Genomic DNA, 17,845 nt, shown 5'->3' with positions numbered 1-17,845 from the left:
TAACTGATGGAGTCAAAATTTAAAAGAAACTAGTTCCTAATTCCACAGCCGCAGCCCACTACTGCACATTGAGCCCTTCAGAACTGGGATGTGGAAGTGGCAGGTGTGCGTGCACTTGTGCATGCATCTCACTTGCACAAGCAGCGGGTGCACATGTTCAATTTGCATATGTGCCCGCCACTCATGCAAATGGAGCTGCTCGGGCACACTTGCTATCCCCTCTCTACCTCCCCGTTGGTCCAGAAAGGTTGGGAAACTCTGTTATAAAAACCTTTGGAGAAGTATCTCACATCTGTACATTTGCACATACCGTAGAAGCTTGCACAGCCTCCCCACATAAAGATAGCACAGTGAAAGCCTCTACTATCTTTTTATGATGCGTTAAGTCAAGCTTAACTAATTTTGAAATTTAGTATCTTTGTTAACAGTTTGTATCAATGAACTGGCATAAAAGATATAAAAATAAAATACATTTTAAAGTACAGTATTAGTTTCTTTTCTGTTTAGAAGAGAATGGATTATAGGTTGGGGGAGTAGTTGTTTTGATTTTTGGGCATTACGGAGGGCAAGATTGTCCCAAAAAACAAGACACAAATAACAAAAACAAAGTTGCAATGAGGGTATTGGGCTGATGCCTGATTGATATACACTGCTCTAAAAAAATAAAGGGAACACTTAACACAATATAACTCCAAGTAAATCAAACTTCTGTGAAATCAAACTGTCCACTTAGGACGCAACACTGATTGACAATCAATTTCACATGCTGTTGTGCATATTCAACTTTGTACAGAACAAAGTATTCAATGAGAATATTTCATTCATTCAGATCTAGGATGTGTTCTTTGAGTGTTCCCTTTATTTTTTTGAGCAGTATATGTTGGCACTGGGTTTTTTCTTAAAAATACTAATGAAATATGCCCATGCAAATACTGTATAGTATACATCAAATATCAAATTTCTAAACATAAAATAACAACCTTTTGGTTAGGATCAGAAATTAGGAATTTGAACTGTCAGGGAGCTTTGTTAAGATAGTTTTAGGTTGCTGAATAGATAACCCAGTCAAATGCCTTTCACGATTATAAGAAGCTAAGAATAGTCTTACTTGTTGCACAAAATTGTGTATCACACAATAGCCATTCGGAAAACTCACACACAGATAAAATGTCATAACTCTCTTTCATACATACGGTAGTAACTTTTTTCCTAGCCTCTTATCTTTAAGCTATGATCCCTAATTTAGAAAGCAGAATTTAGCTATCAAGCCTAATATGATTTCCTCATCAGTATGACCTTTTAAAAACAAATTATTAATGTCAAAATAAACCATTACAAAGATGATTATTTAACTTTTAAGCTTGAGGGATTGTTGCAAATAGTGAAAACCATTGTTACTGTTATGCAATTCAGTTAAACTATTATTTATGTTGGTAGAAAATTGGAAAAAATATTCAGATTTTGTGAATTCCTTCCTAATCCATCAGTTTTTTTAAAAAAAAATCTCACCTTTTTACAAAAAACTAGCTGATAAAAAAATTAAATTGGGAAGATTCTTAGTTAAAGAAAGACATATAATTTTAATAAGGTGCTATTAGAAGGATTATGTGATTTGAATACATATTGCTGTGTGAAACTTATTTCCATTTCACAAACTAGGTCAGATGGTGATAACAGTTCACTATGCTGTGAAAAGTGGATTCAGAGATTTCAACAATTCCTTTTCAGGCCAGCTAGGTTGAGTTTGCCATCTTGGAGGACCGTACGGTAGTTATATTATTGTGAGATTTTCAATAGTTATAAAAATGATTAGGAAGGATTTTTTTAAAATAAGCCTTTCAAAACACAAATAATTCTAATGGTTTTTCACAAATTTGTAATTAAATAATAAATTGTGAAATGTATGGAAACTTAGCTCTAAAATATAAAATTATGTTAGGAGAGCAGGCAGACCTGGAGAGGGGGTATTAAATGCACCATAAGCTTAGAGTCTCAAGTCCAACCGCACCTGAATTCCATTGGACTTTATTGTGTATCAATTCCCTTCATGGCATCGGACCAGAATATCTCCGGGACTGCCTTCTGCCGCACGAATCCCAGCGACCGGTTAGGTCCCACAGAGTTGGCCTTCTCCGGGTCCCGTCGACTAAACAATGTCATTTGGCGGGACCCAGGAGAAGAGCCTTCTCTGTGGTGGCCCCAACCCTCTGGAACCAGCTCCCCCCAGATATCAGAGTTGCCCCCACCCTCCTTGCCTTTCGCAAGCTCCTTAAAACCCACCTCTGTCGTCAGGCATGGGGGAATTGAAATTTTCCCTTCCCCCTAGGCTTATAGAATTTATACATGATATGCTTGTATGTATGATTGGTTCTTTAAATTGGGGGTTTTTTAGATTATTTTTAATATTAGATTTGTTTACATTGTCTTTTTTATTGTTGTTAGCCACCCCGAGTCTTCAGAGAGGGGCGGCATACAAATCTAATAAATACAAATACAAATACAATTCTGTATTGAACTTTAGTTGTCCAAATACCATAGGCTGGAATAGATTTTCTATGCTGCTATCTTCTGAACAGTCTTGATTCCTTGCAAATGACAGTTAAATAATTAGAATTATTCATTATGACCATTATTGAGTTAATGCCTTTAATGAATTTGCTACGGTAAGTATATATAACCAATATAACTAATATGCTATACTTGGAACACAACCCTTAGCTCCTAAGGCAGCATTCCAAAGTGACAAAATTCACTGGGCATCTTCCTCTTCAGCTAGAGATTGGATTCCAGTCTCAAATCATCATATCAGATTTTTGCCCCGTCTATTAAATTCTAAGGTTTATGCTGTCTGAAATTGGTCTTCTTACTTCTTGTAGTTGATCAAAAAAGAGACAATAAATCGAGGTATGCTGTATGCCTCCATCATCTCGTTACTTGTTTTACTACAATCTCCAGTTGCCTGGATTGCAAGGGTAATTAGAATAACCAAAGCAGCTCTTTTGTTTTTCTTTGCCAGGAGCAAGAGAAAAAAAGATGAACTATCTATTAACTTCTTTTTTTTCATATTAGCATGACATGGCTGTCTGGAACTGATTTGAGTTAAAAACATTTTTAACTGCACACAATACATTAACTTTGCCCACAACTCAGTTAGACTCTTGTACAAACAGAATATGTGCTGTCTGTTTACATGATCCACAGCTCACATTAGAGAACCATCTTTCAGCTGTGGCGAGGGGGGCGTTTGCCCAGGTTTGCCTGGTGCACCAGTTGCGGCCCTATTTGGACCGGGACTCATTGCTCACAGTCACTCATGCCCTCATCACCTCGAGGTTCAACTACTGCAACGCTCTCTACATGGGGCTACCTTTGAAAAGTGTTCGGAAACTTCAGATCGTGCAGAATGCATCTGCGAGAGCAGTCATGGGCTTCCCTAGGTATGCCCATGTTACACCAACACTCCGCAGTCTGCATTGGTTGCCGATCAGTTGGTTATGACCTATAAAGCCCTTCATGGCATCGGACCAGAATATCTCCGAGACCGCCTTCTGCTGCACGAATCCCAGCGACCGATTAGGTCCCACAGAGTGGGCCTTCTCCGGGTCGCGTCAACTAAACAATGTCGGTTGGCAGGCCCCAGGGGAAGAGCCTTCTCTGTGGCGGCCCCGACTCTCTGGAACCAGCTCCCCCCAGAGATTAGCCCCTACCCTCCTTGCCTTTCGTAAACTTCTCAAAACCCACCTTTGTCGTCAGGCATGGGGGAACTGAGATATTTCCCCCGGGCCTATATAATTTATGTATGGTATGTTTGTATGTATGTCTTTTTAATAATGGGTTTTTAAAATATTTTAAATTGTAAGTTATTAGATTTGTCATGGACTGTTTTATTGTATTGTGAGCCGCCCCGAGTCTACGGAGAGGGGCAGCATACAAATCTAATAAATAATAATAATAATAATAATAATAATAATAATAATAATAATAATCCTTCTTATTTCTTCCTTCACAAAATGTTGTCTTCTATCCTTTTCTTCCATGTTACCAGCATCGATTCTTTTCATGCCAACCACATCTCTATATTTTTGAACCATCTTTATTTTTCTTTTTAACATTCCTTCTATCTTCTTTCCTTCCTTTTTTTTCTTTTTCCTTAAGTTGCTTCTATGCTGCCCTTCTTTCATCACCAGAAATTTGGTCTTGAACCTATATCAAAGCACCTTGCAGAGATAAATTTGTGTAATAAAAATCTAGCAATAGGGTTACTATTATATGTCCAAGACAGAAAAAAAAATACAAGTTTGCCAGAAGAATGTATGGCATGCAACTTTAAAGGAAGCCAGGAATCTGGATTAAACCCAAAAAAATACAGAGGGAATCAAGGTTTTGATAGATATGTGAAGACACTGTTTCTGTTCATCTTGTTTTGATATGTATTTTGTTTTGGAGTAAATGTTTCAAAAATCAGTTTTATTTTTGATGCTTCTGGCTTTAGGAATTCTCTCTGCTTAACTAAAATATGCAGTGGTGAAATCTACTTATTTTCCCTGCTGGTTTAAAGCATATATGCAACCCTTGTGCGTGCTTTTTCAACCTCTGTGCATATGCAGAGGGTTAAAAAAAAAGAAAATGCTGATGTCCAGATGGGCTGGACACTTCCACTGCTACCAGTTCTCCAAATCACTGGCAGCCACTGCTACTGATACGCCTGAAACAGGCCAAACCGTAGCATTTCACCTCTGTAAAATAGTTGCTTTGTGACCAGTAGTGGGATCCTGCTGGTACGGCTAATTGCCCGCAGCTCCACTGCTCTGTCGCGCAAGTGCAGGTTCGAGCACAATTTTGCAAAATCTCGCACAGGGACGCACATGCGCACATATTATAGCAAGCTACCTTTGAAAAGTGTTCGGAAACTTCAGATCGTGCAGAATGCAGCTGTGAGAGCAATCATGGGCTTTCCCAAATATGCCCATGTTACACCAACACTTCGCAGTCTGCATTGGTTGCCGATCAGTTTCCGGTCACAATTCAAAGTGTTGGTTATGACCTATAAAGCCCTTCATGGCACCGGACCAGATTATCTCAGGGACCGCCTTCTGCTGCACAAATCCCAGCGACCAGTTAGGTCCCACAGAGTGGGTCTTCTCCGGGTCCCGTCAACTAAACAATGTTGCTTGGCGGGACCCAGGGGAAGAGCCTTCTCTGTGGCGGCCCCAGCCCTCTGGAACCAACTCCCCCCAGAGATTAGAATTGCCCCCACCCTCCTTGCCTTTCGTAAGCTGCTTAAAACCCACCTCTGCCACCAGGCATGGGGGAACTGAGATACTCTTTCCCCCTAGGCCTTTACAATTTTATGCATGGTATGTCTGTATGTATGTTTGGTTTTTATAATAATGGGTTTTTAACTGTTTTTAGTATTGGATTATTATTATATGTTGTTTTATTATTGCTGTTAGCCGCCCCGAGTCTCCGGAGAGGGGCGGCATACAAATCCAATAAATAAATAAATTAAATAAATAAATAAATAAATTTTCTGTTTCCACGCATGCATCGGTGCAGGAAGTAAAATTGCACTCGTTCATTTAGTACGTGGGTACACCTCCTTTCTAGAAGCAATTTGATGATATGAATGCCAATTCCAACTTTGACCATGATCTAGAAAGCCTTGGAGAGCCCTGCACAACTGACTTGAAAGTGCAAACTTATTTTCTAAATGTTATTTGCAAGATTATAGGAGGTAAAACTAATGGAAACGAGGCATGCTCAGTATTGTTAGTAAAGTACAGTGATACCTCATCTTACGAACGCCTCGTCATACAAACTTTTCGAGATACAAACCCGGGGTTTAAGATTTTTTTGCCTCTTCTTACAAACTATTTTCACCTTACAAACCAACCGCCGCCGCTGGGATGCCCCGCCTCCTGACTTCCATTGCCAGCGAAGCACCCATTTTTGGACTGCTGGGATTCCCCTGAGGCTCCCCTCCATGGGAAATCCCACCTCTGGACTTCCGTGTTTTTGCGATGCTGCAGGGCAATCCCAGTAGGGGAATCCCAGCAGCGCAAAAACAGGCACTTTGCTGGCAACGGAAGTCCGGAGGTGGGGTTTTCCAGCAAGGGGAGTCTCACTGAAATCGCATCTTTGCAAAAACACAGAGGTCTGGAGGTGGGGTTTTGAGGACTTTGGTGTTTTTTCGATGCTGCGATTTCACTGATGCTCCCTTCCCTGGGAAACCCCACCTCCGGACCCGTTTTTGCAATGCTGGGATTTCCCTGCAGCATCACAAGAACACGGAAGTGCGGAGGTGGGGTTTCCCATGGAGGGGAGCCTCAGGGGAATCCCAGCAGCGCAAAAACAAATGCTTTGGCTGGCAAAACAGGTGAATTTTGGGCTTGCACGCATTAATCGCTTTTCCATTGATTCCTATGGGAAACATTATTTCGTCTTACAAACTTTTCACCTTAAGAACCTCGTCCCAGAACCAATTAAGTTTGTAAGACAAGGTATCACTGTATATAATTTAGAACACCTTATAGTACTCTGTGCATATTTCATGGATTTTTTTTATTACTTTTTTGTGTGATCCATTAATAAAAGGCCAATGAAAGAGAAACATTATTTAGAACAAAGAGAAGCTCCTGAGAATAAAGGAAATGGTCGTAAACTAGATGTAGTTTAATAAGTTTTCTAAATCTTGCCTTCAAAGTTTGTATAAAAAATGAGTCTATAAATAAAGACTGTACCCTTAGGATAATTTGAGGCAGTTTCACAGGTTTTTGTCACTCACTTTATACATTAAAAATGCACACTCAGAAAGAAAATGGATGTGGCAAAATTTGTCATTTTTGTTTGGGAAGAAAAACAGTGTCGGTAAAGTGGCACCAACACTGAAGAATGCCATTTTTTCCTTCTGCTCGACTTCCAGTTCATGATTGTAGAACCAAGATGTTTGTTACAAACCAGAGTAATTATATGCTAGTTTCTTTCAGTGAAACTGAAGCAGAAGTAATTTTTTTTCCAGTTCACAGCTACTTTTTACAAAGATTTGGAAAATAACATTGCAAGGCTTTTTTTTGCTTTTAAAAAGAGGTGGATTGCAAAGGGCTGGAGCAACTGCAAAGCAACCATTTTCAAATCATTAAAACAGCTGCTTTTTGTCAAGGTTTGTAATGCTGCTTTGAAAACTGCTTTGGGTTGTTTTCGCATGTGAGGATTCTGTGCAAATTCATGCAGGTATAAAGCAGCCTTCAAACAAATGTGCAATCCTGGAAAAAGAACAGACTTCGGGGTTCAAAGAAAGGTGTCTCCGATGTGCGCTCAGGTGTTTCACCACATCTTTCCCCCCCCAAAGTATTTATTCTATCTATCTATCTATCTATCTATCTATCTATCTATCTATCTATCTATCTATCTATCTATCTATCTATCTATCTATCTACCTACCTACCTACCTACCTACCTACCTACCTACCTACCTTTCTATCTATCTACCTACCTACCTACCTATTTATTGGATTTGTATGCCACCCCTCTCCGTAGACTCGGGGCGGCTAACAACAATGATAAAAACAACATTTAACAATCCAATCCAATACTAAAATGACTAAAAAAAACCTTATTATAAAAACCAAACATACATACAGACATACCATGTGTAAATTGTAAGGGCCTAGGGGGAAAGAATATCTCAGTTCCCCCATGCCTGATGGCAGAGGTGGGTTTTAAGAAGCTTTACAAAAGGCAAGGAGGGTGGGGGCAATTCTAATCTCTGGGGGGAGTTGGTTCCAAAGGGCCGGGGCCGCCACAGAGAAGGCTCTTCCCCTGGGTCCCGCCAAACAACATTGTTTAGTTGACGGGACCCGGAGAAGGCCCACTCTGTGGGACCTAACTGGTCGCTGGGATTTGTGCAGCAGAAGGCGGTCCCTGAGATAATCTGGTCCAGTGCCATGAAGGCCTTTATAGGTCATAACCAACACTTTGAATTGTGACCGGAAACTGATCAGCAACCAATGCAGACTGCGGAGTGTTGGTCTAACAAGGGCATATTTGGGGAAGCCCATGACTGCTCTCGCAGCTGCGTTCTGCACGACCTAAAGTTTCCGAACACTTTTCAAAGGTAGCCCCATGTAGAGAGCATTGCAGTAGTCGAGCCTCGAGGTGATGAGGACATGAGTGATTTGCACAGCCGTAAACTTTCATCTTTTGTATTAATGTTCCACATTGCTTGTTCAGTATTACAAACTATTTTCAGCATCGTTTAATGCTCACCATTCCTGATTTTGTTTTTCCTTCCATTCCTTTTCAGCTCGTTAGCGATTTGCTGGAATTTTGCTTCTACACCTTCCGAGAGTCTCAAGCTCTCAAAGTGGAGTTCCCAGCCATGCTGGTAGAAATCATCAGTGACCAGTTACCCAAAGTGGAATCTGGGAATGCCAAGCCCCTCTACTTCCACAGGAAGTGACAGAACATGTCTTAATGGAAAAGAAAAAAAATCTTTGCCTTAAGTTCCCCTGCGCTATTCCACACCCATGAAGGAGCCAAGAAGCCACATTTAAAGTCTGCTCTTCAAAATCGTTCAACAGTGTAGGCTAAAGACAATACGAAGGTTTGGAGAACGGCAAACAAGCATCTTACATGCACTTGGTAAGACAAAAATAGCCAAGATGTTTATGAACACCAGGCCACCCCAAATATTCCCAGCATTTAAAAAAGAAAAAAAAAGAAATATTCCTGTTCCTCTGGATGAAAAGCCATATCTAGTCAAATAACTCCTTGATTTTGATATATTAACAGAAGAACATTTTAATTATGTCATGTAGTTTCTGGTATTGTTTGCTTGTTTTAAAAGGGTTTAAGAACTATTACGAACTTTTAAAAAGCTTACCATTGGTTTGCACATAAATAAAAGTCAATATGGGGCATTAATTCTTGTACTATACACAAACACACACACATACGTAGAAACAAAATGAAATTCCCGGATATGTAACATAGATAATGGAACATTTTGGTGTGGAATAATCTTGGTATATTCACTTGCGGCATTTGTTATCCCATGTTTATCTATCATAGATGATCTACACTGTGTTAAGTGTTCATTTATTATTTAACTTGAAAGGATAAGATATTAAAACAAATGCCTCCGTTTCAATTTATAGTATATTGTGCTGGCTTTACCAATAATTTTTTGCAGTCTTTTGCTGTACTGTACAATGCTGTATGTATAAATTGAAGGACCTGAAACAAATGGCATAAGGAACTTTTGTAAATGAGACCTAAAATCTTTAATGGTTAATAGGATGAATGGGAAAGTATTTTTGGAAGAATTCTATTTTGCTGGAGACTATTTAATTACTCTTTTTTGTCTAAACAGAAGGGGTTTTTTTTTCTTTTTCTTTTTTGTAAAGTGAATTGTTCTGCATGCAAAATGAACTGTTTACAGTGTATTTAAGAAAGGGAAAGCTGTGCCTTTTTAGCATCATATCTATCTCACGATGTCTGTTGTAAATAACCACCCATAATTGTTTCCAGTTGTTCTTTTTCCATCCAACATCCTCAGCATTTGTCTACTACTTTTTCCATCCTTTGAGCACAATGAGTCTGCTTTAAGAGCTCTTGCTGTGTTTGCAGCTTTATACACATTTTGTCTAACAAGATAAACAAGTTAACAAGGATAGACTCCATCAAGACATGGCTCTTTCTACATGTTCCATTAAAGCTAATAAAGCTGTGCAAATAATTTGGTTCCTATTTCAGGGGAGCCTGCTTAAGTCAGCTATATGGTCAATCGTGCCCAGTCCCCCCCCCCCAAAAAATACAGTGTTCCCTCGCTTTTCACGGGGGATGCATTCCGAGACCGCCTGCGAAAGTCGGATTTCCGCGAAGTAGAGATGCGGAAGTAAATGCACTATTTTTGGCTATGAACAGTATCACAAGCCTTCCCTTAACACTTTAAACCCCTAAATTGCAATTTTCCATTCTCTTAGCAACCATTCAGATTATTACTCACCATGTTTGTTTATTAAAGTTTATTAAAAAAAATATTTATTAAAGGCAGATGAAAGTTTGGCGATGACATATGATGTCATCGGGTGGAAAAAAACGTGGTATAGGGAAAATTCCCCGCGGAGTATTTTTTAATTAATATTTTTGAAAAACCGTGGTATAGACTTTTCGCGAAGTTCGAACCCGCAAAAATCGAGGGAACACTGTATTGTCATCTCGGGATCAAATGAGATTCTGCTCCCTAACCTATTCACTCTGGAGGCAAATCTACACAGGACACTCTCAAACACATTGCCCTCCAAACAAAGTCTCATTAACAATACAAAACCCTAAAGAGTATAAGTCAGTGGTTCCCAATCTGGGGCCCACTCCCCACAGGGGAGCAATTTCATTTATAATGGGGGCAATTGGAACCTTGTTTAAACCTAGTTAATAACCTTTTAAGCTTCCTCCAAGTGAATAGTTCACTTTTTGAATAATAAGAATTATATGTGACGGTGGGGTGAGGCCTCAGGATTTTAGAGATGCTTAGGTGGGGCATGGCCAAAAAAGATTGGGAACCACTGGTATAAAGGATCTGCTCATTTTGGGTTGTTTAATTTTATGTCAAAATTGTGGTTAAAGAAACTGTTTTTCCTTCCTTTGAAAACTGGGATCAATGTATGTTGCCAAAAGTGTGGACAACAAATCTGAGTATATAGGTGGAAATAAAAATTATCCCACATCCGAGACACATTTGGAATGATAATAAGAATAGGGGTTATTTAAAACTACTTATTTTTAGGCAAGTCAGTAACTGCAAATAGGATTGCGATCTAACTACTCTTAAAGTGAGCCCTAAAATAGAGAGACAATTTTCAAAATTTGGATCTCTCTCAAAACTACGTTACAGCAACAGTGTCTTTCTTGTGATGATCATTACTATATATCATCTGAATAATTTAAATATGTAGCATAATTCTTTAAAAAACAAAAACTTATATTACATACAATAATTGTCAGTTAGCTTCATCTAAAACGAAGTCTAGGTAACGTCTTTGAGAACAATAAAGGATCTTTTAGGTTGAAATCCTATGTACAATTATTTGAGAATACGTCCCAGTGGAATTACTGCTTAGTAACCATGTTTAACACCATGCAATTAATAACCAAATCTGGGATCCAAAGGTTTTTTTTTTTAGGCGTGCTTAAAGTTTGGGTATGTTCCTTGGATCCTTCTGAAATTAACAGCAAATCTTCTAATTTGCTACAAACTGTTAAATCTACAAACTGTTTTTTAAAAGCACTGTTTGAGAAAACAATTATGGAGCAAACATTGGAGCTCAAGTAATTCCTTGGATCCTCATAATTGATGAAGTTTTTGAAACTTGAAAAGATATTTGCATTTCCATCTTGCATCCGTAAAACCATAGCAAGTGGATTTCTCAAACCAGTTTCCCCATGCACCCCCAAATCTCTCTAAGGATCCTCACCCATCTGCAGCAGCTTTATAGGGAAAGGGAAAAACCTGATCTGCTGATCTGCCAGTATTGTTAATTCCAGTGGTAGACTCAACTTGACCTTTTTGAGCCATACAGTTTTCTGAAAGAAAATCTATGAAAACAGAAGTACCAAGTTATATATTACACAGCCATATATTGGGTTGAATCCCGACAATACTAGCTGAACTTAATTCCAGCTGAAATGAATGCAATTTAATAAATTCATTTGCAGTTTTGAAAATCAAAATCCTTTATCAACACTCTGGACTGCACAGCAATATGAAACTGAATTTCTACAGTGATAAAAAATATATAGCATGCAACATGATCATTTATACTAAATATCCTTTTTATTAAGTTTTTTTAAAAAAAACTTACTGAAATTGGAATTTTAAATTATCCAGGTTTGTGGTAAATGATGCAGCTGTTTTTTTATTAGCAAAGTTACTAAATATTTTTCTATCTCCAACTAACTTTGCTTGATTAAAATATTAAAGCCATATTGTTTTCTTTTTTTAAATCCACTGGTAGATGTCAGTTGTCTGGTTATTTTAATTTTTTGTACCTTGTTGCATTTAATTGTGGTACAATTCATAAATCTCAGAACTGTCATGAATAAAACACTAAATTAGTTTTAAAACAATTTATAACTTTATGCAAAATAGCTACCTTTGCAGGAAAAGTGTGCAGATTATAATAAATTCTTTAATCACTTGTTCATGAAACCATTGATTATTGCTTAGAAATCATTAAAATGAACTTCAAATGAAAGAAAGGTATCAGGAGTACGTTATATTTTAGAAGGAAATAGATATTTGTCTCCTGCAAAATAAGATAAACAACTTCAAAATGTGAAAATAATTGTGTTGATTGAGTGTAATGATTTTGTGGCAATGACTGAAATTATACAGCAAGAACACTGTATTTATATAAATGTAAAATAGTTTTAATTTACTGCAGTGTGTATTTCAAGAATATTGCATTGCAGTGTGTAACCATTCTGTTGCACAGAACAAAACTGAAAAAGGACTAAAAGCTTGCAATATCAAAATCGTAAAATAAAATATACTTTATAATCAATAATGCAAAAATCTAATCACAGGGTGGTATTTTCACTGACTTTTAGAAACCTTTCGGAATTTAAACCATTCTACATTTAATGCACTTTTAATTGTCTATTAAAGATGTGACATTTTTGATAGAGGGGAGAAAGAAAGAAGGAAGGGTGCAATTTTATCTGGCAGATGACTAACTTGTTAGGTAGCAGTTATAATGCCAGGGTTTTCAGAGTAATGTTTCAAAGTTCATAGAGCTGAAGAGCACATTACACCAAGAACTTAGCACTTGTGCAGAAGAAGTTCTTGGTGGCTGTGTCCTATTATTACCGGATGAAAATAAAAGCAGCCAGCACTACAGTATAAAACAGCAACATCTATGCATAATGATGCATTAATAATTAGGAGCTTGCTTCTGTATGTTTAAACCTTTTGAATAAATACAAAATTACTGTTTGGCCTTTATGTTATTGTCTTTAAGTACATAATTTTTATAAGTTGTATAAATATACACAAATTAAAAATGGTGTGATCATAGTAATTTCTCGTGCTTTGATATGAATCAGACTAATCTGATTATGCATCTCTTTCTTTAAGTAGAGATTCACTAAAGTGCAATATATTATGACCAAGTTTTGTTCTGTTTTTTACATCACTCTTGGGTCTTCTCTACATATCGGAATTCCTGCTTTTATAATATGCTCCATTTCGCTCTGCTGTACTGAACACTTCTTTAACATGCACAAAAAGGGCAATTCACTTCACTTCATTTGGAGTCATTCTTTTTTAATGGAGTACAATTTCTGAGTAGACACCCAATTAGAGAGCCAGATGAGTGACAGTACTGATATATCAGTAACTCATTGTGGGTCTATAAGATTCTTTTACAAACAAAACTGGATTAGTTATGTTCAAGTATGAAGACAGTGCAGTGTGTTCATCTTCGCCCCTAATCGGATTGGAACAAAGGAGAACCCACTTTGAAAGATTTCAAATCAAATACGTCTATATTTAAAAATGATTTGTACAAAAACAAGGTCAGTCTCTTTGTCCATTTTGGCAGTGTTCCTGGGCAAATTGACTAATAAATAACAAACAGCCACTGCCAAATCCAATTTAGACATTCTTCAGTGCTCTAATGTTTTCAAAACACATACGAAGCTTCAGGTGTTCCTCAGACAGCTGCATCTCTGCATGATAAATTTAAAGGGATAACATCAGTTTGCCAGCAAAGCATTTCTGGAACCTTGGATCTAGGACCTTCACCATTACAAACATTGAAACGCCACACCTCTTTACCCATAAATCTTCACTTATATAATGTCAAGGTGTGGTCAACTGTTTTCTAGATATATTCACTGTCTAGACTTACTTTCATAAAGATATCACCTTCTAGAACTTTTCCCATAAAGATATTCCTGTCTGCTTCGTGATCTTCTGACTCTGGCATCTAATAGGGGCTCCTGATCCTCAATGTCTCCCTCCTCGGCTGAGTCAGGCATTACCATCATTGGGGTTTCTACAGTCTCTGGTGGTTTCACAGGTTACAACTCTCCCACGCTCTCACTCTCTGACTCAGTTGTCAAGAACACTGGCCTAGGGTACCAAGACAGACCCGCTTCATCCTCCTCAGAAACTGTGACTAACTGAGCTGGTTGTGGACTACTCAGTGGATATGCAAATCGACTTTTATCCTATTTTTTGGTATTGTCCTATCCTTTTATAAAGAAAGGTAGTGCACGATAAATTTAAAGGGATAACATCAGTTCGCCAGCAAAGCATTTCTGGAACCCTGGATCTAGTATCACTTCTGTCTAGCTATGGAAGTGACATAGAATCAGAATCACTAGTCATCTATTCATTATTTTCAATGAATTGCATCTTCACTGTTCTAGGACATATTACCTTCCTGCCTTTTATAAGATTTTTAAAATGCTTCCTCGCATGGCAATAGCTAAGAATGCCCTTTACGTTGTTAAAATTAACCAGTGGCAATAGTAATTATGATCTCTGGCCCATTATAGGACAGTTGTTATGCTAATAATGTACTATTAGGGAAAAAAAGTAGAAGTGGTTATGGAAAACTTATTCAATTCAATTTATTCAATTTTTATGCCACCCTTCTCCTCAGGCTCAGGGCAGCTTACAACATGTTAGCAATAGCACTTTTTAACAGAGCCAGCATATTGCCCCCACAATCCGGGTCCTCATTTTACCCACCGCGGAAGGATGGAAGGCTGAGTCAACCTTGAGCCCGTGATGAGATTTGAACCGCTGACCTACAGATCTACAGTCCGCTTCAGTGGCCTGCAGTACAGCACTCTACCTGCTGCGCCATCCCAGCTCATTTATCTATTTCAATTTGACAAATTGGGAAATGTTAAGAACATTCTTCTACTTACGACTTAGCAATTCCTTGGAGGAGTGCATTTTTATCCTCCCCTGGCTTCAAGAAAGCCTTCGGAGCTGGGGAGGGCAAAACATGAGCCTACTGGGCCTACCAGAAGTTGGGAAATAAGGTGTTTTTGGCCTTCAGAGGGCTTCTGAGAGGTGGGGGAAGCTGTTTTCGCCTTCCCCAGGCACTGAATTATGGGTGTGGGCACACTCACATGTGCGATAGTATGCGCGCATGCTTTTTCAGCACCCAAGGAAAAAAAGGTTCGCCAACATTGGTATATAAGAAACCCAAGTTATGCTTAGACATTAGTAGCTCTAATACATTCAGAGGAAAAACCAAGTTCTGCTTCAATCCAGCATTTGCGTAGTCTATTTCTGCTCATTTCTAATAACACTGCCTCACTGAGAAACAACTATTAGTTTCAACTCTTGAATTGGATCCTTTCATTAGAAAGATATAAATAAATGATACCTAATTGTTCTGTCGGGCTCTCTGGTAGAATCCTCCCAAAAAATCACAGGTACAAATTTCAGACACACACACACACGTTTGAAAATTCAAAACAATGTTCTTTATAATGAAAAATTCACTTAACCTAAGCCCTCTTTTGGTATAGTAAAGAGCACTGGTCTCCAAACAAACTGGTAATTTGTACAAGTCCCTTATTAGTTCTATGCTACTTAGATTGCAGCTGTGAGGCAATTCACAGTCCTTCTTCTTTCACAAAGTGAAACACACTTTGCTCTGGTTTAGTTTCAAAGCAGGGAAAAATCAGCACACATAAGGTCAAAGTCAGTAAAGCAGTCACGAAACACAAGGATCAGATAATCCTCCACAATGGCCAAACCCACAGGCTGCTATTTATAGCAGCCTCACTAATGACCACAGCCCCACCCAACCACAGGTGGCCTCATTTTCTTTGATAATAATCTCTCAGTTGTTGCTGCCTATGCATCGCTCTCCTCATGTGTGGCTGTATCATTAACTCTTGTTCTGAATCCAAGGAGGAGCTAGATAATTGATCTCCTTCTGAGCTGTCTGCCACACTCTCCTCCTCCCTGTCACTCATGTCTTCTTGGTCAGAGGAGCCTTCATCATCAGATTCCACCGGGGGGGGGGGGACAGGCCTGCAGCATGTGGATGTCTCCCCCACATCCACAGTCCTTGGGGCAGGAGCTGGGCCAGAACTAACCACAACACCTAATTAGCTTTCCAAATTGCTTTACCCCAAACGTGACGGACAGTAGAATGATGCTTGTTGCCTTCATTCCCAGCTATCCCATGAAATTGTGAAAAGGACTGTAGTTTCTTATACACCACTCAAGAGAATCTTGAATAATCACGCCTGCACAAGGAAACTGTGAGCATACTATTTTGTGTTTGCCGAGGGCATCGTAGGGCTTCTACGTCCCTTGAGTACAATCATACTGGGAAAAAGAAGAAGAGATAAATGAAGAACCTCAGAACTGTGTGCGTCTCAATTGCCCTTCTAATAGTTCAAACAGACAACCTGATTTCCATTACATTATTCCACAGGCATCTGTGCTGTTTTGGGTAACATTTCCAAACTGCTTGATCTCCCAAGTAGAATCACCTTTAAGCTATCTGGTACCGATTATAGCTTTAGATGCTAAGAACTATATTAATGCCCCACAGTCTGGGGGAGTTCCAGTTGGACTAAAAAAGCAACACTATGTTGGATCACAACTGTGTCATCTGGAAATAATTTGTGTACAGAGTGCTGTACAGTCCTGGACAAAAGAGCAGCCAATGATTGTCAGTTAAGCCTTCGAATTAAAGAAAGCAGTGTAAAAGTATCGTTAGCTACTCTTTCTTTTTCAAACTATTTTAATTTGATTAAGAATAACAATAGCAAATACCTTGTACACAACTTTATTGCGCAGATAAGCACAGGTCATTCGATCCAATTTCTGATAGTGAAGCAAATGTATATTTACTTCCTACTAATGTGTGGGTGGTAACCAGCTTCATTGAGGATGAACTATAACTATCATGATTACAATCTTGATACATGTTTAAATATCCTTTACTTTATTATAGGTTTATGCCAGATTTTTGGTTTGCACAGAGGTTCTGGGAGGGCGTTTTTGGCTTCTAGAAAGCCTCCGGGGGAATGGCAGAAGGCATTTTTACCCTCTTCCGGCTCCAGGGAAGCCTTTGGAGCCTGGGGAGGGCGAAACGAGCCTACTGGACCCACCAGAAGTTGGAAAACAGGACATTTCCGGCTTCCAGAGGGCCTCCGGGGGAATCGGGGAAGTTGTTTTCGCCCTCCCCAGATATTGAATTATGGATGCGGACACTTGCGCATGTGCGATAGCGGGCACGCACGCTCTTTCAGCACCCAAGAAAAAAAGGTTCGTCATCACTGGAATATAACGTAAGGGACTCAACCCGCAACTCTGGTGTACCAGTGTTAAGAATAAAGGCTGAAGAGATACGATTACCTAATCTGACCCTTTGAGAGCAGACAGACTGGAAATCCACAATCCAAAGGCAGATTGAATAAAAAAAAGTCCAAGATCCCTAAGTTTAGACACTAGTCTATGTAAAGGCCTTGTGTTAAATTCAGAGCTAAAATCTACAGAAAACAGCCTCACATAGCCTCCCCCCCCCCACCCCGCTGTTCCAAATGACTCAGAGCAGTGTGAAGATTGATGGCTATATTATCCTCGTATTTCTTCTGTATGCAAACTGGTGTTTATCAAATGTATGCAGAAGACCGGAAATGATGTGCCGGCAGACCAATTTCTCAAAGCACTTCATGATGATAGGAGTGAGTGCCACTGGTCTGTAATCATCGAGGTTATTGACAGGGAACTTCTTTAGCAGTGAAACAATCGTGGAAGCCTTCAAACAAGATGAAATAGTGGACTGCGATCAAGACAGAT

The 17,845-nt window shown here is 39.0% G+C and overlaps 1 protein-coding gene across 8 annotated transcripts in view; it reads left to right on the top strand.

The window, feature by feature from the left end:
- The window catches only part of NR3C2 (nuclear receptor subfamily 3 group C member 2), a 180,419-nt gene extending 167,416 nt beyond the window's left edge, over positions 1-13,003 (top strand). For all 8 annotated transcript variants that reach the window (XM_070757795.1, XM_070757800.1, XM_070757799.1 and 5 more), the window contains exon 9: positions 8,303-13,003. In XM_070757795.1, coding sequence (XP_070613896.1) covers positions 8,303-8,458 — 156 coding nt within the window. In that variant the 3' untranslated portion in view covers positions 8,459-13,003. The remainder of the gene's footprint in view (positions 1-8,302) is intronic.
- The last annotated feature ends 4,842 nt before the right edge of the window (positions 13,004-17,845 follow it).

Source organism: Erythrolamprus reginae, chromosome 7 (assembly GCF_031021105.1).
Source record: "Erythrolamprus reginae isolate rEryReg1 chromosome 7, rEryReg1.hap1, whole genome shotgun sequence".
NCBI classification, from domain to species: domain Eukaryota; kingdom Metazoa; phylum Chordata; class Lepidosauria; order Squamata; family Dipsadidae; genus Erythrolamprus; species Erythrolamprus reginae.
Note: the sequence above shows the minus strand (reverse complement) of the source record. Positions and strands in the feature narration are given on the sequence as shown.